The 25,922-nt window shown below is 39.1% G+C and overlaps 1 protein-coding gene across 4 annotated transcripts in view; it reads right to left on the reverse strand.

Moving 5' to 3' along the window:
* LOC124555380 (molybdopterin synthase catalytic subunit-like) overlaps window positions 1-15,066 on the reverse strand; it is a 101,945-nt gene extending 86,879 nt beyond the window's left edge. For 2 of the 4 annotated variants that reach the window (XM_047129276.1, XM_047129273.1), the window contains exons 1-3: window positions 14,934-15,066; window positions 1,948-2,079; window positions 1,469-1,600 (exon numbers count right to left, since the gene is read on the reverse strand). In XM_047129276.1, the coding sequence (XP_046985232.1) occupies window positions 1,469-1,600; window positions 1,948-2,061 (246 nt within the window). In that variant the 5' untranslated portion in view covers window positions 2,062-2,079; window positions 14,934-15,066. The remainder of the gene's footprint in view (window positions 1-1,468; window positions 1,601-1,947; window positions 2,080-14,933) is intronic. The other 2 variants (XM_047129275.1, XM_047129274.1) reach the window with 2 other exon arrangements.
* Between the last annotated feature and the right edge of the window lie 10,856 nt (window positions 15,067-25,922).

Here is a 25,922-nt window from a genome sequence, read left to right on the forward strand (position 1 = left end):
GGCTCATCAGTGTGTGTCACAACAGAACAGAGTTCAGTCATCAGAAAATTGGCATGGAATTGGCCATTCAAAAGTAAATAACAGTATTAAATACAACAGAGTGATTCCAAAAAGGTTTTTCATATGCACAAAAAAAAAATGTAGCAATCTATGCTTCAGCTTTATAAACAGTTTGATGCCAGAGCTGGATATACTTTTGTCAAATAGAGCTGTTATCAGCAAAAATTTCACACAGAACATGGCTGACTCACTATAATTATGTGAACATTCATGACAAAATTTTGTGCCAGACTGGGACTCAAACCCAGGTTCTTCCATTTACACAGCATTGCTCTACAAATTTTATATCCGTGCACTTCTCATAGACTTCATCTTTTCACTTGTCTACATCTAACAAGCCTCACAGAGACTCTCCTTAATACAGCCTGATGATATGAGGTATACACCAATAGTGCACTGTGCACAAAAGGCAGGTGGTGGTGGTGGTTAGTGTTTAACGTCCCGTCGACAATGAGGTCATTAGAGACGGAGCGCAAGCTCGGGTTAGGGAAGGATTGGGAAGGAAATCGGCTGTGCCCTTTCAAAGGAACCATCCCGGCATTTGCCTGAAACGATTTAGGGAAATCATGGAAAACCTAAATCAGGATGGCCAGAGACGGGATTGAACCACAAAAGGCAGGAACCTGGGATTCAGGTTCAGCCTTTTTGTAAATGTTCATCACACTGTACAATCCACTTGAGTGGAAAATATCAACATAGAACACTAGCAAGAGGTTAAATCGAGCTCTCTACTGTATCCAGTCTCCCAGATGTTCCAGTCCTGCAACCTACAAGGATATCCTCTTTAGGAATTTTATGGTATAGTGGGAAAGAAGTGACAAGTTGAAACTTTGACTTGGTTAATGAGGAACACATGAATAACGCAACTGGCAGCACATAGCCCACAAAAAGGAGAGATCTGGGTTTGAGTCCCAGTCCCACATAACTTTTTAGCTTGTCATATATGTTCATTGCAGTATATGCCCTGATAAAAAGTGGAGAAATGTCATCTCTAGAACTAAGTGATAGAATCTGCATGTAGATATAAAATATTGTTTCATTAGACTGTGGCTCTATCTGTCAGCAAAAGAATTTTGATATAAATGTCGAAGCAGTCTTCCAATTTTCCTATATCTGGCCACACAACATGTTGCAGAGACAGTAAGGGAGCAGTTTGATAAGGCTAAACTTATAGATATGGAGATAGTGTACACATAGCAATTTATTCACAGTTTAGAGTTGCTGTAAGCTAACAGGTTACATAAGCAGCACGAATTTTCACAGGTGTTTTTTGCCCCTTCCAGTTCATGAGTGGGGAAAACATTGCTAGTTCCAAACAAAAATGAAATGCAAATATCTTCAATAACAAGACACTGATTATGTTCGCCCCTAATATTACAACTTCTTCTGAATATGTAAAAAATCTTACTGCTGTTGAAGGTGTAGACATCAGAATTAGATGGACAGATTTTTCCCTGGTTTGTGTAGCAGTGGAATTTGATGGATACGTCATCACAGGTTCACTTATTCTGTTATCCAACAAACATTTTTGTTGTTTGCCCTATAACAAATTTTATATATTGTAATAGTACCAAACATTCTTGCTAATCAACTTAATAAAATATATCTGAAACTTGGCATAAAATCATAAAAGGGAATAGTAAATGCATAGGAAAGGAATGAGTGAGTGAATATCTGTGTGTGTGTGTGTGTGTGTGTGTGTGTGTGTGTGTGCGCGAGCGCGCAAACACCCCTCTCTCCCTCCTCCCCCCCCCCTCCCGCGCACACACACACACTAATAATAACACAGCAAATGAATATTGGGAATGCAAAGTACAGGTAACTGTTCTGTACAAACAACGCTCAAATGAATACACAAAAATCTTTGGCTACAATACTAAATCTTACCACTGTCAAGGATGTAGGCATAATTACTACATGTAAAGGTCCTTTACCAGGCTGCTTATTAGTAGATTGAGTGATGTGTGCTTCTTTAATTTGCTTTTCGCCGTTATCGTCCATAACTGTATGAAGACAGTCCTGTAACATACATCACAGTTATAATGTCAATAGCATGTTATGATTAGGAAAATATGATACACTAATTAAATTTTCTGCCTTTCTCACTGTCAAATGAATCCTTAGGACTTTTTAGGTACTATGTATTCTTTAGATTATTTAATGTTTCATTGGTCCCAATTGCCTGCTCTGTTAAGGGTTCAAGCCCTAATGCAGCCATTAAATTCCATTAACAGACTAATGTCGGCACATAATGTAATTCATGTTGATAAACAAGTCAAATATCTCTTATCTGCTGTACAAACCACAAATAAACACAAAAATCTAGGAATTCACCCAAATGTCAATAAAATAATAAGTTTGTTTGCATGGCCACCCCGCACAGCAAACACAGAAATACTTGTTTTGTAAATAAAACCATATTTTCTTTCTGAGACTTAATTTATTTTTCCCAGGTGCATTTCACCTTTTTTTTCGCTCTATAGCATCTTCAGTGGGATCTACAAAAATAGAGTTTTGTTATTTTTAGATTACCAAACAGTTCATATCATGTTTTTTTTATGTAAATGAGTAATTACTTGCAGTTTGCTGTGATCTGCGTTCCCTCTCATCTGGTATGGGGATTGCACCACCAATTTATTTCCAAAACATAAGCACAATTTTGAATTCTGAACTTTTTCACACTGTTCACCATGTTCTTTTTGTGGTGTTCTCTTATTCTTTTGTCACTAACTACAGCTATTTGTTCAAACACAGTACTTTTAACAACATAAACATTGTAACTAAAACCAAAGGGTCTGTTTACCTACATGTTGCCACTCTAACGGAACATATGTTGAAAACCAACTTCTATTTGTGATGAAACTCCCTGGCAGATTGAAACTGTGTGCCGGACTGAGACTTGAACTCGGGACCTTTGCCTTTTGTCTACTGTTTGAACTGTCCAAGCACGACTCGTGCCCCATCCTCACAGCTTTACTTTTGCAAGTACCTTGTCTCCTACCTTCCAAACTTCACAGAAGCCCTCCTGCAAACATTGCGGAACTAGCACTCCCGGAAGAAAGGACATTGCGGAGACCTGGCTTAGCCACAGGCCGGAGGTTTGTTTCCAGAATGAGATTTCCACTCTGCAGCAGATTGTGCACTGATATGAAACTTCCTGGCAGATTAAAACTGTGTGCCGGACCAAGACTTGAATGTGAAGGTAGGAGACGAGGTACTGGAAGAAGCAAAGCTTTGAGGACAGGGCATGAGTCGACCTTGCGTAGCTCAGACGGTAGAGCACTTGCCCGCGAAAGGCAAATGTCCGAAGTTCGAGTCTCGGTCTTCTTGTGTGTGTGTGTGTGTGTGTGTGTGTGTGTGTGTGTGTGTGTGTGTGTGTGTGGAGGGGGGGGGACTGCATTGTAGAGTGTTGAATATGAACATAATAGCTGTTAGAGAGTGGTTGAAAACTTTTGTGACAGCTGATTTGACTAAGTTTCGGTGGGGGGCTCATGGATAAGTGAGTGAAAAGGTTTTGGGTGGTATTATTATTATTATTAATTATATTTATCCTCTTTGGGAGCATTATTCCATTATTATATCTATTAGTGTAAACAATGCATTGTTTGGCATGTCTACTTGATCATTCAACAGGGTTTTCCTCTCTGTTTTGGTTTTCTGTAAGTGGTAATTTTCTTGTAGTGTTAGGAGGTATTTTTTTCTAGTTGATTTTAATTATTTTCATGTTTCCTTCTCTAGTGGAGGGTGTTTGGTTATGTTCTCTTAGGTGTTCTGCAAATGTGGAGTGGTTTGTCCCATACTTCCAGACTCTCATGTGTTCTTTGTATCTGACACCAAATGTTCTTTCTACCTGTTTGTCCTCTGTATCTGCCTTCACAAGTGTTACACTGTAGTTGATATTACCTGCTTTCTGGTATGTGTCTCTTTTTTGTCAGTTTTGAAGTGTATTTTTGTATAAAATTGTCTGTTGTGTATGCTATGTTTATTCAAGCTGTTCCATTACCCCTCCACCGTACATCTGAGTGGGGGACCCCTGGATATTGATTTAACAGGAGAGCAAGCCATATTTTTTTAATATAAAATGGAGAGTGCATTATGCACGGAAAATAACCAGTGGTGGTATTCCATTCCTTCCACATTTCTGGGGGCTGCTCCTAACACAGGATACAGATGCCTTCTGCAGTTGCTCTATCTGAGTCAGATGCTGCATTATGAAACTATGTTAACACAAAATATCATTGCACTTCATGGGGTAAATTGATAATGACATGCAAAGTGCATACCAGAGTCCCATTCAAAAGCAAAGAGTATCTACTTCCACAATGAAATTACAAATAATTTCAAGAATGTCTTTCCAAAAATGTTACATATACTTTCTGTACACCTCAAAGAGTGATGCCACAGTGTTTCATGTGACAGCTCATCTCCATAAAAATGGTGTTACTATTTAAAAATTAATTTATAAATGGCTAGATCTATGTATGATACATATCTCTAATACAAAATTGAGCAAAGAAATTTAGTGTCCATTTCCAGTATGGAGTTTCTGACATCACTGACTGGCTATTATCACTTAAGGTGGTGTAGTTTTTGTGACAATAATCTTTGCTGTGAACTGAAAAACAGGGTGATAATTGCAACTTAAATGAAAAGCTAAGTTTATTAATCCCACACACAATATAAATAACTGCCAATATAATTAAGAAAGAAATATGATTTGAGATTGTGTGAAGCTCTCATTCTTCTACAACAAGGACGAGTTTATTCAATTGGGACTTTTGGTCACTCACAACTACCTGCATCCACTGTGAAGTTACCTTGGATTTTCATAACCAAATATGTATGTACATGGTCCAGTCACATTAATGTGACTACCATCTATGTTTGACATCAGTTTGTAATAATCACCCACAGATGGCAGCACTAACAGTGAAGGGGAAATAAAGCACATCGGAGGGGCACGGAAAACAGTGCAGTCACTATCATATGAAGAAACGGAGCGATTTATCTGACAGCAAAAAGGCATGATCATTAGTTTTCGGTGCAAGGATGGAGGCATTTCTAAAATGGTACTGTTTCTAAACTGCCCGTGTTCGCATATACTGCAATCCAAAACTGGCACAGAGGCAGCTGTGGTACACCATGGGTTGGAGGCATTTCTAAAATGGTACTGTTTCTAAACTGCCCGTGTTCGCATATACTGCAATCCAAAACTGGCACAGAGGCAGCTGTGGTACACCATGGGTTATACACGACAGGGCTGAATCAAGGGGCTACCAACAGTATCTCCTCAATGACCATTCAGCAAATGTTGCTGCTTATGGGCCTCCACAGCAGGCACCTGGTTCACGTACCCATGCTATCTGCAGGAGATCGGCAATGAAGACTTGAATTTGCACACCAATACTGCAACTGGACATACACTTCGTGGTGACACGTGGCTTTTTCAGATAAATCACATTTTGTGCTCCACTGGACAGATGATCATTCGTGTGTACGGCATGAAATGTCTGAAAGTAAACACCCTGCAACAATCATCGGAAGGGTGCAGACTGGAGAGCATTCCATGGGTGGTCTCGTCATATTGGAAGGCACAATGGATCATCACAAGTATGCATCTATCCTTGGGGACCACGCCCACCCCTACATGCAGTTTGTTTTTCCTCAGCACGATTTCATCTACCAGCAGGGCAACACAACAGGACACACAGCTTGCTGCATACATGTGTGGTTTGAAGAGCACTAGCATGACTATCACACTCTCCTGGCCACCAAATACCCCAGATTTAAATCCGATCACATTGTTTGTGCCATGGATAATCAACTGAGAAATTAAGCCCAGCTGGTCACAGCCCTGGAGTCAGCATGGCTTCACATCCCTGTCAGTACCTCCCAGAACCTCACTGACTCTCTTCCTTCACATCTTACAGCCCTCCACGCTAAAAACTATGGTTAAGCAGGCTTTTGACAGGCGGTCACATTAATGTGACTGGACAGTGTACAATGCAACACCAAACTACAAGCATAGCTTCTCTAATAGAGCAGCCTTTCACGCACAGTGCTCACCTACTGCTTATATGGAACTATGTAGGAAACCCTAAATTATTTCAGTTTGAAATGAAATAGAAGCATTTTCTTAACCTTAACATCACAAAATCCCTGCCTACACCCCCCACCCCTCCACCCTCCAGGTGGGGCAGGGTCATGACCACCAAAGAACATTTAACTAAAAGCATTTATATTTTTGCATATAACAGTTACGAATTTCCCAATTGATTCTCAGAGAATAAAATAGTATAAAACTTAAGGGGGTCTGAAACAGCAAGAAACACTTAAAATTTATAAGCTGTGTTTAATGCAATACACTTCTCAGTTTCTTGCCTGACGGCTTGCCCACATGGATCAGCTTGTGGCCAGAACAGCTATAGTGTTCTTAATCAGTAGTTGTGCTGCTTCTTTCAGACAGTACTTCAGTATAGGCTACTGCATCACCTGCATAAACTCTGAGGTTACTACTAATATTGTCCTCAAGATCATTAATATTAAACATGAACAGCAACAGTTTCAACACACTTTCCTGGGGCACACCTGATGTTACTTCTACATCTGTCAATGACTCCTTCCAAATTAACCTACTGCATCCTCCCTACCAAAAAAATACTCAATCCAGTCACAAATTTCACTTGACACCCCATACCATCAAACTTTTGATGATAAGTATAGATGTGGTACTGCATCAAATGTGTTTTGGCAATCAAGAAATACTACATCTACTGACAGCTTTGATCCAAAGCCTTCAGTTATATCTTGTGAGAAAAGTGCGAGTTGCATTTCACATGATTGATGTTTTTGGAATCCATGTTGCTTGTCATGGAGCAGGTCACTCTGTTCACAATACCTCATTATGTTTGAGCTCAGAATTGCTCTAAGATGGTACAACAAACTCTTGTCAAATATGCTGGACAGTAGTTTTGTGGATCATTTACCAACAGAGTTAAGCTTTTCTGCTTTTTATCCTCTGGGTGAAAGACTAGTCTTCTCAACCTTCTCTGCCAGTTGCTGGAATGATCAAGTATGACCTCAGAGCCCAAATAATAGGTATAATTTTTTCCAACATGCGCCATAATCTGCAGTTGGTTGCACCCAGTTCCCTCCAGGGCTGTCGGAGTATCCTCTTCAAGATGTTGAATGAGGCCCTCAGGCAAACACACTGAGTGCACATCTCCTGACCTTGCTGCCAGTTCCATAAGGGATATAATTATTCGTCATACAACTGAACTGCAGATGATTAACAGACCCCTGCTATTTTGCATTTGCCTCATCTTGACACAGGCAAAGCAGGTTTCCCAACAGGTGAAGTGAGTCCCACTGGCTCAGTTTCAGTGGTAGCTAGCACCTCGAACCTGTTGGTTAGGGTAACACCCTGAGTCCTCCCTCGTCCCTCTTTATCACATACACGACACCTAGACCTACCATTGGCATGCCACTCTCAGTGAAGTGGATGACTAGTGATTGATCCCGTACTTTCTGCAGTGGAGACAGCATTCACAGGAGGAGACAGTACTTGTGATACCTTCAGTAAATCTGATACATGTTTCTTAGGAGCTCTGCCAACACAATGATTCACAGCAGCTGCCAGTTGTTTGACAACAGTCATGGAGGTTTCCAGTTGCTTACGAATGTCAACTAATTGGTTCCATGTTTGAGAACAGCATTCATACTGGGACTGCATTGAGGCTGGTGCAATGTTTTACAGGAGAGTTAACAAATAATTTTAAGCCTGGTAATTATCTTTTAATGTTGAGCTAAAAATATTACTAATTCCCTCTAAGAATTGAAACAACTGCTACATAAAACAAGATATCTGTTAAGGCAACGGAAAAACCTATGGTAAAAATTACTAGTTTCTGAAATTGTTAAAAATCATTCAAAAGTCGAGATCACACAAAAGCTTTTTATTCAAGACAACTGGTGCAACAGTCTCATCATCTTCAGGTCTGTGAGAAAATGCAATACATGGACTATGTATGTCTCATTTGATATAAAAGTTTTAATTTGGTATTATAAAAAAATCAGAAGTGGACCTGTACATTTACATACCTTAAACATTTTTCTGCAGTAAAACATGTTCATTTTACACTGAACCTCATGCACAAGATGGCCAGTGGATAAAACTCAGCACATCATAAACATTTGTCATCACTAAAATAGTTAAAAACACACAGCTCCTTGTCCAAAAGGCCATTTCCATATTCACACTGGTCACATATGCTTTTTACGTGATGGAGTTGTATCTCATATGCCATTTAAAGGGGATATGTACTGTTTAGTACATGTCCAACATATGTAAACAGATGTGCTATAGTGTACCATACCTGTATCATGAAGCAAGCATATATGAGCAATGTGTATACAGACATGACCTTTTGGACAATGTGGCGTGTGTTTTTATATATTTTAAAAACAACATATGTTTGTAATGTGCTGAGATTTATCCATTTGACATCTTGTGCCTGAGGTTTAGCATAAAATGGACAAGTTATACTACAAAAAGTGTTTAGGGTATGTAAATGTATAGGTCCACTTTGGGTTTTTTATAATACCAAACCGTATTTTATTTTCTTACAGACTCGAAGATGACAGCCAAGATTGTTGAAACCGGTTGCCTAGAATAAAAAATACTTTGTGCAATCTTGGCTTTTGAATGGTTTTTAACAATTAAAACAAATAGCCCTTAAATACTCTCATAATAAGAAAACTCAGTAGTTCCTGAAAACTTTTTGAGATTACTAACAAGCTAAAAACAGCATAATCTAAGCAGGACTCACAGCGAGATGTGGAAGGAATGCAAGGGAGTGTGTCACAGCTGCTTATAAGTATCCAGTGACAGAGCACCGTACACATGGTGTGTTTTGTAGCATCAAGATGAAGTAATTGTGACAAATCATGAGGTGAATAGAATGACAGAATGGGCAATGTGTTTGGAATGAATGAACCACTGTAATCCCAAAAGTTCAGAAGAAATCCTCTATAACAATAAAAATAATTCTGTGGCTCATTACGTCCAGCCAAAATCACTGCTTGAAGTGTTAAGTAACTGTCGCCACGTTTCCTTCTCACATCACTAGTGATATCTGAGTTTTTCCTCAAATCATATTTGTTGGGTTTGCACACTCACCATCAACCCATGACCTTCACACTTAAACTAGGCAGCAGGCAAGGGTAAAGACCAGTCTGTCATCACACCCTTCATTCCTAACGTGTGGGAAAATATGGTAGCTGTGGCAGTGGTAACCTTTTGTGATCAAATGTAAACACGAGTAATGCGAAGAGGGGCGGGGGGGGGGGGGGGGGGGGGGGAGTTAATTTCGGCACTGCTGTTGGCCAAAGTGGCACACTGACATATGGTTATTAGCATGCCTTTTGGCATTTACTTATACCGATACTTGATGCTGATGTGAACAATACTATCCTATTTGGTAGACTTACTTGTATTTGCCACCTTGAGCAACTGATATAGCGCATTTTACCATGCCTAACTTGCTTTGATCATATCACCATAGTTTCAACTAAACATCAGCAATTGGACAATTAGCACTACTTCTTTAAAAATTGATTCCTCTGATAAGGTGTAATATCTCACTGATTGTGAAACTGTTAGCCATGTAACACTATCACAATAACATTTGCACAAGGTCCTATTAATTTTGTATAAGCTCTTTCCAATAAATGCATCCTCTCCTCATGAAACATCTTTGTACATTCATGTGTCTGTATAGACCACTTATGTTCTTCCTTGTATTAAACTGACAAATCCTATCACTATAAAATATTCCTTTGACAAATAAATTACTAGCATCAACCTGGTACAAACTGCTATGTTATGCCCCAACGATACTATTCTTAACAATGTCCTGCTTATCATCTCAATGACACTCTTAAATTAAAACACATATTCAGCTGATTTGTTTGTTGATTTACGGGGAGAGGACCAACCAGCAAGGTCATCAGTCCCATTGGCTTAGGGAAAGATGAGGAAGGAAGTTGTCCGTGCCCTTTCCAAGCAACCATCCTGGCATCTGCCTGAAGCAATTTAGGTAAATCACAGAAAACCTAAATCAGGATGGCTGGACACAGGTTTAAACCATTGCCCTCCCTAACATGCTAACCAATGCTCCACCTTTCTCAGTTATTCAACTGGCACAAGTTAATTCACCCAATTTTTCATGATATTCACTGTTATTTTCGAAGAACAACTCCAACTGCAGGTCCATTAATGATAAAGTATTTATTAATAAAGAAAATAAATTTCCTGATGAAGTATTTGTTTTGAAAACGGAAGTTCCACATTTACATTTTATTATTTTACATCATTCTTTGCAACTAGTTTAATGGTTCGTTAGATTAAACCCATAAAAATTATTTAGCTATGACAATGCATTTAGTTTCTCATCATGATGATATTTCTAGTCGTCCTAACTTGAAAAAATAGAAACTGGCATAAAAGTTTACCTTGCCATCCTGCACTGTCTTAAAACCCATATAGACACACCTACATTCATTTTACAACTTCACAAGAGACTTAAATTGCACACTGAACTGGCATTTCACTTCTCATAAAAGTGCTGTTATTTTACTTACAGTTTTCCTGTTTGCAGTTAGTATCAATTTTCTCCATGTCACATTGGTAGCAAGATCGGATTGTTCCAACTGAACATATGCAATCTTCTCTTGCTTCAAGGTGACTCCTCTTTTTAATTTACACAATTGTTTTCCCCAACCAATCTATTTCAATTTTGGGGACATTCTGCACAATTTCCTGATGCAGCAGTTGCTTTGGCTCTCAATTCACGTTTTCACCATGTCAAAGCACTTTGCTGTTTCAGTTCTATGTTTTTTTTATCCACATTATAAATGTTCTCTTTATTTTTTAAATATATAATTTACTTGTTTGCTAACAAACTCATCTAGTAAACTCATAGCATGCTCCACGTAGTTCTTTTTCTCTTAATGAGTTCTTTGCTGAAATAATTTTACAATTAACACCTTGATTGTTTCTTTTCTGATTTTCTAATGCCTTAAAATAGCTTCTACATCCCCAATATATTTATACACATCTTCCCAAAAATGTGAATTATTCTACTGCAAAATTAAAACTCACCTGATCCTCATAAAAACAAAATCATTTATGCTAAGCATAAACACAAAATAGTCATGATGATGATGCAGCACATTATTTTCCATATTATGTTTATATTGGAATACTATAATAATATTAATATGGCACTTGTATCTGTAATACTTACAATGTGAACAAAAGACAATCAGAGAAATATACTGAACATTCAAGAACTTCAGCTAGTTAGTAAAACCTTTCAGTAATGTCAATTACGTAGGCTTGATACAGGATCAGCTGCATCAGTCAACTCTAATTACACGAGGGGTTCAGTAAGTTTTTCTCCCCAATGAGAATCCTTGTTTTTTAATCAAGCAATAATTATCGACAAGCCAGTTTACAGCACAAAAATGTTTTATTTCTTACTTTTACACAAATCATCATTTGACTTTTTTGTTTTACAATCTTTGCTGATGCAAAGATTTGGAATTATCAAACAACACGATTCCGCTAGAAATACAGCACCATCAACATGGCAGAAGTATGAGCCACAAAAGAGGGCAAGTTGATGACAACACTACAAAATAAAAACATAACCAAAACAAACACTGATACGCTAAATGGAGCTCCCTGGGATAGGGAATTTTAGGTGGAGATGTTCTTGTTATTAAACCCTCCAAAAAAATTAAAAACTTGGCAATATTAGACCAAAGTGGGAAAAGTGTATTTCCACCACAACATAATAATAACTATCCACTGCCCAGTGTACAAAAAAAAACTGTAATGAAACACCGGATGGCTTTGCCAAATCAAAAAAATCTGTCACCGTCCAGTTCAATCTAGACCTGAGGCTACATTGCAGATCAATCTGTCACCACAACCTACATAGGAGGCAAAAGAGAGAACTGTGGGAATAATAGTGTCAATGGTTAATGGTCGAAGCAAGACAGCAGTATCACAATATTCAATGTACCGGCTACCTTCACTAGACCTGCATACTACTACCACTGAAAATGATCCAAGCCATTGGTATTTTCAATGGCTCACCATCACCATTGCAGCTATGTAAGTCTGGTAAACAATGCAATCGAAACCATTACCCAAAAGAGTCAAGAAATACATAAACAAAAATGTTGCAGATTCCACCTATGCAGCACATGGTATCCCGTTTCAAAGGATATGCCAATGACTCACAAATTTCACCAGACCCATCTGCAAATGATCTGTTATATTACACTATCAAACGTCACGCCATTGTTATCGCTACTGACAGAACATGATGCACACGAGGAAATACTGCATAACCTGGCTACATGTCCAGTTAAGGAACTAACAATGAAGTTATTAGGATGGACTAATGGGAACTACACTTTATTTAAGAAAGGACAGTTAATATGCCAAAGGTAACAAACTTCAAAATACAAAAGAAATAAAACAATCAATTTCTGAGAACAGTTATCACAAGGAATATATTTAAATGCCAGATATGTGACTAGAAGTTTACTAAACCTAACACCACACTCCTTACACGAGGATATAATTTTTCAAAGGCGCACAACAGTTACTGCAGGATTTTGCATGTTCCATGGATCATATTCACGACAACTTGTCATTATGTGGAATGTGTCAGTAGGTTTACAAATATGATAATTTTTTCTGTAAAAGCAGAGGTACATGCTAGCCTTTTACATAACTGGATTTTTCTTTTAATCTATAACAAAATTTGATACATGTGACACAATCACATACATACTATCTGCTCAGAAATCCACGTACGGAGTGTAAAGAGTTGTCAAGTAGGAACAATATCAATTGGTTTTTAAAACTTTGATTATCTGCCTGCATCATTAATACACAAAGGAGGTGATCAAATATTTTTATGGCTCCCACCTAGGTATTTCCTTTTGTAAGACTTAGGTTGGATTTTATGTTCCTGCTGTTATATTTATGGAGGATTATGTTATTTTCAATACCAAATTCAATATGTACTCAAAGTTTGTGTTAGTTACTTGTAAATGTCTCATGAAATTATTTGTCTTAAAGCAACACAGGTATTTCTTTTTTTTAATGTGTTCACTGCCTCTTGTGTTATTTCTACATGGAGTGCACTTATGGTTTAGTTTCAAAATTCCTTTCCTATTATTCTGTTCATGGGCCAGCTCTCATGCCATTAATTGAACAACATGAATTACAGGTGATACAACAATGAAAACTCTCCAACTAGAATTTGGACTTAGTTCATCATCCTGCTACTGATGGTGTAACTTTAGTTACAAGTCAAAACCTGATGTTACGTTAATAATTTACTAGTAAGTATTCGGTGAAGGATGCAAAAAAAGTAACTTGTATCATTACTGAAGAGGACATTAAATTCAAAAGGAAATGTACAGCAGAAGACTTGCATAAGGAAATATAATTCAAAGCTGCCCCTGTTCCATTAGATTCCATGGGAAACAGAAAAAAATAATTATTCTAAAAACATAAATGCTACCATGGGAGACATGAAAACAGTCACTAATAAATACAAGCAATTGTTAAAAATTATATTTCTTGAAAAAGTCACTCCAATAATCTGTGGAGACTACTTTTGCCTTTAAGATTACTTCCACTGTTGACAGCATAGTACACAGTATGGGCTAAATACACCATGGACCACACTACAGGTTTGATTATTACCACAACCTTTATTAAAAATTCACATTAGTTGGCTTTCTCAAGAGGCAACCATACTGTCACTTTACAAATTAACTAACACACCCTACCTCCAACTTAGCTACCGATCAGCCTGTAACCACCACAAAGATTTGAGAAAGGGGGTGGGCGGGGCCATACTAACACATTTCCTAACCCAATGCAACTTTGCTTGCACAATTTACAACTACTAGATCTGTATTTTTTTAAATATTTGCGTAACAACTTTACCCAAGTGGAAATACATAAATGTCTATTGCTATGAGCGGCAGCGACGTGAAATGCATCAACTGATAAAAATGAAAACTAATTTTCTCATTCCTAATACCAGAAAATGCAATAACTAATTACATAATGTGTGGTGCTCATTCACGGTCACGTTGTAGGCACGTATTTAATGAGTGGCGTATTTTGCCTTCTGCTTCACAATATATTTATTTCCTCATGACATTTGTTTTAAATAGTCCACTGCAGTTCAAAAAGGAGAATTGTGAACATCATTATAATACGAGAAGGGCAAAAATGTCATTCATTACTCTGCAGTAAAGATGTCTTCGGCACAAAAAGAGGATGCACAATGTTGCATCGCAAGTTTTGATCACTTACTCAGTAGTATAAAATTTCTAGCTGAAAGTAAACACAGTTTCTCCTTGACAACTTCATCCAATTCCACTGCAGAATCTCTACTGACGTAAAGTATAAAAGGTGATAGGTAAGAATTACTAAATCATGTCTATGGCCTATATTTATTTAACTAAAAAAAAAACCTTGTAAATGCCCAGCATGTGGCAGTATTTAAAAATTGATTTGCTATTTGAATACAAAATGACTAGTTCCAAATCATTAGGTTTTATTGTAAAAATGATATGCGACACATGAAACAAATGAACTAATGACCTACGTTTACATGACACAATAGGCAATATAATCTCCGGATAGTAAATATAAGGAAACTGGTGCTAATGACATCACATTCTACGTAATTTCGGAATCGTATACAAAATACACAAACACACTGTAACATCAAATAAGCTTGCTGAAAAGCACCAAAATCAGTGTTCTGTACCTAAAGTCACATCATACAAGAAAATGTAAACAATTTGATGCATGTTTTAACAAAGCGCAAACAGTACCAACTCAGGCAAAAAGAAAAAACAAATAAACAACCAATTCAACACCAAAGACGTTGACTGACAAGCACGAAAGACAGTAATCAAAGATACACTATTCTGAATTTCACAGGAGACACAACGGCAACCAGCCTTACTGTTTGAATGAATGATTTATTTCGCCATAACATCATCAGACAGCAGTACAAGCCCGAAACTGTTTACAGCGAAATAAAGGGTTGGCGCTTGCAAATTTTTCCAATTATGCTTACGGAAACAGCCGCAGTATTCTCAAACGATAAGAGACAGAATACTCTAATTTTTTAACAGTAACATGTATTGAAAATCGTGGACACCAGGCAACCAGAGTTCAGGATTGTAGAAGATGGTGTAATGGTGTAACCAGAATACACGACTACGAAATACGAAGCTCCCCCTGTTTTATGCAACTTCACTACTGCAGTGCTGCTAAGTGGCTGGCGTGTATAAACACAGTGAGAGAAGATTGCGTATTGTATATACGGAGTGGCGAAACACACTCAAAATGCAAATTAGAAAGTATTTCTGAGCTTATTGTGACGCTATAAGTTCTAGCAGCCACCAAAGATATAATCTGTTAATACAACAATAATGTTACAGCTGGGAAACAGTATCTTGAAAACCTGTATACATCAGGGCTTAATTTGACCGAAAGAGCTTTCCTACACTTTTTTTTAACTCACTGGAACTAGTGAGAACCAGAGATTTAAGACAGTACATGTGTATTAAATCGAAACATAACCATAATTTGACACCGCGCTGGCACCAGTGAACGTAGGCAACACATAGTACCCACCCCAGTTCCTGCGCTCAGCTCTCATTCCTGTCTATGTAACGTCTTTCCTTGCGCTGCAGACAATGAAGGCCGAACCTGCCATGAGGCTAACATCCAATAATAGTGTAATTTTCGTTCAACGTTTTCGAATAGATTCTCATGTTAATTAAATGGCAAAGACTTTTCTCTTTGGTTAATAAAATAGAAACTGATTATTTAATTCATGAGCTGCAAATACACCCATATTTCCAATCAGCCATTTATTCATTTGCCCACTATTTCCAGCAAATTGCTCTTCTACCACTTTCAAATTAATATGAGCTTATTCATTTTACTTCTTGTGCAGTTGTTTTCCTGTATATCTTGTTAATATAAGGGGTTGTTTGTGTTGCTGCCCCAGATGATAATTATACGAAATATTTGTCAGGATTTGTAAGCGGTGGGTCATTGAGGTAGGGCAATACGCGAACACGAAAAGTAAGTTTAAACAGTTTTATTAACAAAGGCTGATTATAAGACATGCATGCTACACGCACCCATCATCACTGTGTCTGACATCCTAATTACGGTCGTATCGAAATACTCCATGGTGAGCTAAGAAAAGAGACATATTCGAGCCCGAGGCCGCGCTAGTTCATACGGGGCGTTGTGGACTAAGTTTAGATAAGAAAATTACGGACACGAACGAAACAAACGTATTGAAGAAACAGGACCAAACGCAGAAATAAAGTGCTAGCACACTTCATACATGGTAAAATTAACGCAGACTCGATAGGATGAACTGAGAACTCTTAGGGGCTCTTACGGTGTGCTCGGATAGCATGAGACGTGAATCCACACCATTGATTTCCGGCGATACCTCGAAAGAGTACCGCCCTTCAATAACGCCATAGCCTCTTATCGAAGTGTTAGGTGTTCCAGGACCAGCCAGCCAGCGTTCCAGCCAGCCAGAGTTCCAGCGTTCCAGCTGGCCGGCCAGCCGGCCAGCCAGCCGGCCATCTAGCCAGCCAGCCGCCGGCCGGCCAGCCAGCCAGCCAGCCTGCCAGCCTGCCTACCTGCCTGCTCGCGGCTAAGAAACGCCGGGACTGGCGACAGACATGCACCCGTCTTAATGTTACACTTCCTATCAACTCGTCCAAGTACTGGTCTGCCTTCCGCCGCCTTACCGGATCTAAGCCCCCCCAACTATACCTCTCCTTCATGATGACCAATTCTTCCCTGACCAGTCACTTTGCCTACTACCTGTCCGATATCTTTACCCTCCCTGACGATCCCCAGTTCATTTACTCACTCTTACCAGATGTCCGCGATTGAACTGACACCTCTACCTCAATGCCCCCATCACTACTCAGGATATCATCACTACACTCAGCAAGAAACACAACACCACTCTCGGTCATGATCGTGTTACCTATCGCCAATTCCATATAGCCCCCGCCTCCTTCCTCTCCACCCTGGCCAGACTATATAATGTGGTCTTGTCCACCGGCTGCTACCCCAGCCTATGGAAAACCTCCGGTATCCTGATGTTCCTCAGACCCGACAAACCGCCATCTGCTGTCTCCTCCTACAATCCCATCAGCCTTACCTCGGTCTTCAGCAAGGTCCTGGAATCCATCCTTACCTGACGCATCCACCAGCATCTCCGCCAGCTCCGCCTCCTTCCCGTTACACAGTGTGGCTTTCGACCGTCATTCCCTACCAATGACCTTCTCCTTCACCTCACTCATCTCCTCTGCGAACAGCTCAACTCCCGTCGCTCTGCCATCTTCCTCTCCCTCGACCTTGAACGTGCCTATGACCGTGTGTGGTATTCCAGTCTCCTCTTCAAGCTCCAAACCTTCGCCCTTCCAATCAACTACGTCCGTCTGATTGGGTCCTTTCTTTCCCGACGTCCTTCCTATGTCACCATCCATAACATGGATTCCTACACCTTCTACCCCTCTGCCGGTGTGCCCCAAGGTTCTGTCCTCTCCCCTCTTCTATACCTTTTGTATACGGCGGACATGCCACCGCCTTCACCCCCCATTCACCTCCTCCAATACGCCGATGACACCGCCTTCCTTGCCCTCGCCCCCACCCTGCAACGCTCCCAACACCTTCTCCAATCCCATCTTGACCAGTTCACCACTTGGTGTAACCAGGGGTTGCTCAAAGTCAATCCTTGCAAGACCCAGGCGATCATTGTAGGCAAAACTACCCCTTCCTTCCATCTCCTCGGTTCTATCTCACCATTTATGGCCGTCCTATCACCCTCACCCCCACCCTTACGTACCTTGGAGTCACCCTTGACCGTCGCCTCTCCTGGACCCCCCCCCCCCCCCCAATCTCGGGACAATCCAAGCCAAGGCACGCTCCTGACTCCATCTCCTCAAGCTCCTTTCTGGCCGCACATGGGGTCTGGACCCCTCCACCATCCTCCACACCTATAAATCCCTTATCTGCCCTATAATCTGCTACACTCATCCCGCCTGGATCTCTGCCCCTACTACCTTTTACAAATCCCTTCAAATCCTAGAACGCCATGCACTCCGCGTCGCCTATCTCATCCATCTCCACTCCTCCATGTGGATCCTCTATGACCTTATTCCATGCCCACACCTCCTTCTTTTTCTCGAATGGATACGGATCCTCTACACCTCTTGCAAACTTGATCCCCCTCACCCGCTTGTCTCTCCCATCCTCTCCCACCCCCGTCTGCTGCTCACCATCTCTCCACTCTCCATACCATCGCCCAAGGTGGCTTCCACCAACTCCCCCTCCCTGATGATGCCCTCATACCCTCCATCTACCCCTCCTACCAACTTTGATCATCCTCTTCCGCACCCCGTGTTTTCTCCCGAGGGCACCCTCTCTCCCTTCTCTCGCTCCCCCTTCCTCCCTCCCTCCTCCGCCAGGCTTCCCCAACCACCCTACCTTCTTTCCTCCCCTTCCCATCTCCTCTGCCACTGGCATCTCCACACTCCCCTCTCCCTCCTCCCTCTTTTTTCCCCTTTTGGCAGGTCCCTGTACTCGCACAAGTACAGTGAATTTTCGCGCACTGGAGATCATCGCCTAGTGTTTTTGTGTGTCGTCACGTTCGTGTTCAAGTGTTCCAGTGTTACACGTTTGTGCTCCAACGTTTGAGTGTGCCATCTGTCATCTCTGTGCATGTCCACGTCTCTGAACATTTTTATTTTGGACTCTGCGCCCGTGAACGGCTCCGTGTGTTTTAATTTTGTATGTCTACATTTGTATATCCACTCTGTCTGTTCTGCGATTGTCTTCTTTTGTATCACTAGCTTTATCTGTGGCTGAAGAGTGGCATAATGTGCCGCTGCTGGCCTACCTGTATCAGGTGTGAAATTAACAATAAAGAAAAAGAAACACGCCATATGTCTGTTGGTGTAGCTGACAAAGACGGCAAAAGCCCAACTAAAGGGAGCCAACGCAAACTTAGTCACAATAACATAATTCAAATCACCAATCCATTTACCTCCCCCCCCTTTCACTCTTCCCTACTCAACCCCACTCTCATTTTTCCTTGTCCTATCATTTCCATTCCCATCAAGCAAATGCTCGGCGAAGAGCTCCCAAAAATGAACACCCCTCACATTCACCTGCTCATTGAGAAGGCACACGCTAGCTGATCTATGATGACAAATGATCTCCATATCCTCTAGCAGATCAAGATAATTTCCCTTTTCTGCTCTATGTAATAACCTCACATGCGTCTCAATTTGAGGAAGTTCATGTCCACTATTTATAATGTGGGCTGCAAAATTCGACCTATCAGCGGCGTCCTTTCTGTCTACAGCGACATGATCAGCAAACCTAGTTTCAATTTTCGTCCAGTCTGACCTAAGTAACATGCTTCACAGTTTGGACAAAGTATTTTGTAAACCCACGACTGGTGTAAAACTTTTACTTTATCTACGCCATGATCTAAAATTCGTCCCAAATTTTCTTAGTTGAAAAAGCAATCTTAACCTTGAGTTTCCTAAAAATAGCTGCAACTTTAAGACTAACTGCCCCATAGCATGGTAAAGAAACACATTTCGTTGCTTCATTTTTCCCTACAATTACTTCATTTGCTCCCATGTCTTTATATTTATTGGCAAATTTTTCATAAATTTTTTGAACAAAGGGTAGTGGATAATCATTAGATTTAGCTATGGCAAAAATAATATCTAATTCAGTTTTATGATCCTTTTCAGAAAGTGGGGTACAGAAAACACGATTAAATGCAAAACTGAAGAACGCCATTTTATGCTGATTAGGGTGGGCTGAATGATAATTTATGATACAGTCAGTATATGTCTTTTTTCGAAATATGCCAAAACGAAGCCTTCTGTCACTATTCCTTATGTACAGATCCAAAAAACTAAGAACCCCATTAGTTTCAAGTTCATATGTGAACATTATTTTAGCACGTAAAGTGTTAAATGATGATGCAGTTTCGTTAATGTCATTTTCATCGCCATTCACAAGCAATAATATATCATCAACGTACCTAACATAAAAGACAATTTTCTTTGCCAAGTCAACATTCTCATGAAACCATCTGGTTTCAAGGTGATTGATGAACATGTCAGCTAAAAAACCAGAAATCGCGTTTCCCATACTTAGACCATCTTTTTGCGCATAAATTTCGTCGTTGAACCGGAAAAAGTTGTATTTGAGTATAAGAGACAAAAGGTCTATAAACTCCTCAATTTCATTGTCTGTCAAATTACTCAGCATTAAATTATTTTTCACAATATGAATAGTCTCATCTATCGGGATATTAGTGTATAAATTCACAATCTTGAGAGATAACAGCTTCATACTAGCTGTAGTGGGGATGTTTCTAACCTGCTCAATTAATTGTTTACTATTCTTCACGGAAAATTGTTTATGGAATCTAAAGTGTTTCTTTAATATGTTTAAACATTTTCGAGCAATTTTACTAGAGGGACCACCTATATTGTTCACAATTGGTCTCACAGGGCACCCTTCTTTATGGACCTTAAGTTGGGTCCTGTCTCCCCAGACACAAAGAGAAACCATAGGTGGCTCAAAACGACCTCCTGGGCGTCATGAATCTATTTCGCCATTTGTGGTATCAGAAGGCATTGCAACATGTATTTCATTTGCAGACACAGTAACGTTCAGTACAGAGAAGCGTACCTTCGGGATGACAATTTCATACATGACAAATGCTGTTGACAAAAGACAGATTAATAAAACCAATAAAAAACACAATACTGACAATCAAGTATGCATTAACATTACTATGAATCGAAAGCCTTAATTCTATTTGCTGCTTCAGTGAAGTTTAACTCATTATTGGAAGAGATTACATTTTCATAGATGTCCTTAATTAAATTATTGTCTTCAGAAAAACTTGATAAGGAATGCTTTCCATATGTTAATATGTATGAATCATTGTAATAAACAGATAACATTCTCATTAATGGCAAATGTCTGGTTGCATGAAATGTAGTTGACAATATAACTAGACATATCAAATAATTCCCATGATACATCACAATGTGTGGCATTCAAGAGTAATCCACAATTATTCAATGTGAATGTAAAGGGTAGCTCAGGTGTATCATAGTTTTTACATGTAAAGGTGACATCAACAGTGGAGTTAAATGAGAAAATTATACCTTCACAACATCGTTTAAGTAATGGATGATAAAGATGCGTCAAAATTCTAAGGCAATCATCTCTTGGGGGATGATTCATAAACAATTATTTCTCACAGTTGTACCCACTACTATCTAAGAATACTGCTGATTCAAGGCAAATTAACTTACGACTACGTTTGCACATATGAAAATAATTTTCATTTAGGGACACAAAATATCTTCGATCCCTGTTGATCAGTAGATAATCATTCAGTACATACTTTACACGAATAGCTGCCTATCTCCATTTCACAGGGTAAGTATAAATCTTATACAATTCGAAATTATGCTTTGATCTAACAATGGCTATAGAAACAATAACAGTTAATTCATACTCAATCATTAAAGAGTTTATGGTGGTGAACTTATAGTAATCGTATAAATTGTAAGAATTAACAGGGTAAATCATAGCATATGTTTCGTCTAACTTTCGTTCAATTAATAGTAGAATCTGGAAAAATTGTTCTGGATGTAGTAGTACACTGCTCAAACAATCATTGGAACTACTTTATCAGACTGTTCTTAAGTTAAGGGCATCAATTCTAGTATTTGATAAACTATCAGTAATCCTTAACAAAAGAGTGTTTAAATCTAAGTGATCTCTCACAGCATTTAATCCTTGGAATAGTTCTTGCATATCTGGTTTCCTTTCATTATGAATTATATGAAAATGTGAGATAAAATGCTTTACAATCCGTTCAATGAAAACTGTGTAGTTAAAAATGGTTTTCTGGATATTCTTTAATATGATAATTTCATTAGAGAGGTTAGTTGAAACTGTACTAGACTGTTGTTCAAGAGCTAAAATTTTGCCTTTAACTTCCAGTAGATCCCGACTAGTTAAAGTACCAAAATCAAACCAGGCATGTTTATGCCTAATTAAAGTTTTGTGTGGCAAAAGCTTTAAAAAACAGTGAATCTCGTGTTCATAATCAGCAAATGTAGACTCTATCTGCATTTTGGCTGTGATCCAGTTATTATACCAAGATGTACCTATTTCCAAAATTGAATCATTACCCTTAACAGAACGAATTAGACCAATTTGCTTCTTTACAGAATTGAACTGTTGTTGGATTTCCGATTGTACTTGAGGACAAGTTTTGCATTATTTGATGAAACTACCATTTCTGAGAATGATTCAAACAAAACGCCTGTACTCTGTGGTACTATTACTACAGCATTAGTAGAATACGCTATTATAGCAAACATTATAATAAGTATGAACATGGTTAATTAGTTCTAAATACTGGGTTAACAATGAACATAAAATAAATGAGTTACTTATGGTAACTTGTGGAACAAATGTTTAGTGTCACTTGTGCACTTGTGCAATAGCTTCAATACTAAATTTTTACAACACATTCACGCAAGCACATGGCTGAAACAAACACATGCATTGCGCTCTCACACACTACACACATTTACATTGTTGGTAGAGGTGCCTGGAACAGGATTGCTTGGAATGTGGCACTGCTTTGGTCTCGAAGTCTGGACTGCGACCTCGAGATTCCCGCTTCCTGGGTTTGAGAACAGCAGGTCTGCCTCTCGGTCGGTCTTCGTTGTCTTGCAATACTGCTGGAAATCTACCCAGAGATGGCTTTACACAATTGACATGAATGACAATCGAACGAAAGGGCAGTTGGAGCTTAAGAGTGACTCGCGACACCACCTTCAATATTAGATATGGTCCTTTCCAAAATTTCTTAAGCTTTTTGACTTGACTCTTCTTTAACACCACATTGCTCAGATACACAACATCTCCAACTCGATACTGTGGCATTGTCGCTTGGCGGTCGTGTTGTCTTGCTTGCTGAAGAAAGGATTGATGATTTTGCTGTTTCACTCCCCTCTATGCTTCCTTTAGTTTGCGTACTAGATCCCTTACGTGTTCATTGCTGATTCTGGCAGTCGATCGTGCAAAGTCCAAGGGTGAATGCATTCTTCTTCCTTAGACGATCTCATATGGACTTAGGCCAGTTGAGCGGTGCATTTTGGCATTGTAACAACTTATCAAGTACAGTAAACAGACATCCCAATTGTCGTGTTTGCTGCTCACATAATGGCTAACCATTTTAATAATTGTTTTGTGGACTCGCTTGACTCTTCCATTTCCTTGAGGGTGTGCTGATGTTGTCCTTAACTCAGTTATTTGCATGTTTAAGTAATTCACTCATAAAATTAGTTCCTTGATCACCAATTATACTTAATGGTGATCCTAACTTAAGAATCCATACTTTTACAAAAACTTTAGCTATAGTCTGAGCGCTCTGATCAGGTATTGGTATAATGAGAAGGTATCTAGAAAAATGATCTAACATTGTCAATATGTATTTGTTTCCATTATTAGTCTTAGGCAACAGTCCTACGACTTCTGGTCCTACTTGTTCAAATGGTTCACTTGTTTCTGGCAGTTCTTGCAATGGTGCTCTACTTTTTCCTACATTATTCCGTCTGTTACAGGAATCACATTGTGAAACAAACTCGAAAACGTCAGCTTTGCGGATCGGCCACCAAGTATTTGAGCTATTTTAATGTTTGTTGCTTTTTCACCGCAATGTCCTGATAATAAAGAATCGTGTTGTTCTCTCATGATTTGCTCTTTCATGCTTCCTGCAATAACTGGGTGGTTTCCTTTACTAGTGATTTTGTACAATAATTCATATATTTCGACAAAACATTGATCATTTTTCCATAATTTGCATAGTGGATCTCCTTCTTTCACTGCCTTTAACTCTTAATCTTGACTTATTGTAACACAATCATTGACTTTTCAACTCATTGCATCAGCATTCACATGTTGTTTACCACGTCAGTGAATAACCTTAAATTGGAACTCACTCAGTCTTAATGCCCATTTTGTTAATCTGGAACTTGGATCCTTTAAGCTCAATAACCGTTTAAGTGCGGCATGATCTGTAATAACAGTAAATTCTCTTCCTGTTAAGAAACATCTGTTATGTGTTATACCAAAAACCAAAACACAAAGCTCCTTCTCAGTAGTGGTATATTTACATTCTGCTTTGTTTAATTGTCTGGAACCAAATGAGATTGGATGTTCATGACCATCAACTTCTTGAGACAAGATTGCACCTATGGCGAAATTGGATGCATCTGTTGAAAGAATAAAAAGTTTAATGAAATCCGGATAGGCTAACATTGGGGCTGTGGTTAGAGCAGTTTTAAGTTCTCCAATTGCCATTTTGGATCCTTTTGACCAATTAAATGTGGCTTCTTTCTTCAGTAGCTGTGTCATTGGACATGCTATATTAACATAACCAGCTATAAATCGTCTGTAGAAATTTGACAATTCCAAGAATGATTGTAGTTCTTTCAAATTCTGTGGTTCAGGACAATTCTTTACATCTTCAAATTAATTTTGTGTCAGGTCGAACACCTTCACTGGTTATAACATGACCGAGGTAGTTAACTTTACTTTGTGCAAAATGACATTTATCTACTGATAAAGACATTTTTATGCTACTTATACGATCAAAAACAGCTTGTAGTCTCTCAGTATGCTGCTTCACGTTTTCACCAAAAATTATTACATCATCAAGGTAAACAAGTGCTTGTGTTGGGGTGAGCCCTCGTAAAACTGAATCCATCAGGCGTTGAAATGTAACTGGAGCATTACAAAGTCCAAATGGCATACAAAAATACTTGTATACTCCTGTTGCTGATACAAATGAAGTTTTCGCTTGATCATCTGGATGCACTGTTAACTGGGATGACCACTTGTTAAATCACGTACTGAAAAAATTCGACATCTGCCCAAGTAATCGAAGGTTTCCACTAAATTTGGTAAAGGGTAAATGTCGGGTGTGGCCACAGCATTCATAGATCGGTAATCAACACAAAAACGGAACTGTGGTTCTCCTGAAATTGATTTCTTCTTTACAATTACAAATGGCGAACACCACGGTAGGTCTGAATGATCTCTTGGTTTTATAATTCCAGCTTCTAATTAATCTTTAACCATGTCTTCTATCAACTCCCTTTGACTAAATGGTATTCGGTAAGGTTTCTGTGTGATTGGGGTTGCATTCCCTGTATAAATACGACGGTGAACGAAATGAGTAACAGGTAAATTTGCATACTCCAACAAAACAGGTGCTAAAATCTTCTGTTCATCAGCTGTGAAATGTTGTATCTTATTCCAAATATTGCGCTCCAGTTCATTATTAACTTCGTCTTCTCGTTGTAATTTTCCGGTACTGTTACAAAAATCTGTGTTCATAACTGCAGCATTTGTTACCTCATCTGCACTCTGTATTACGTCACTTTTACTTACACTCGACACTTCAGCAACTTACGTTCCTCGTGGCAAAACAACATCCTCATTGCTCATATTCGTTATTGTAACTGGGACTTTTGCGACATTCTGTCTCACCATTGTAGCGACACCTACACTTCTAGTAACATAACAATGGATTGTATCCAGTAACTCACTTTTCTCGGTTCGCTCAATGAGTAACAAA

Source organism: Schistocerca americana, chromosome X (genome assembly GCF_021461395.2).
Source record: "Schistocerca americana isolate TAMUIC-IGC-003095 chromosome X, iqSchAmer2.1, whole genome shotgun sequence".
NCBI lineage: Eukaryota > Metazoa > Arthropoda > Insecta > Orthoptera > Acrididae > Schistocerca > Schistocerca americana.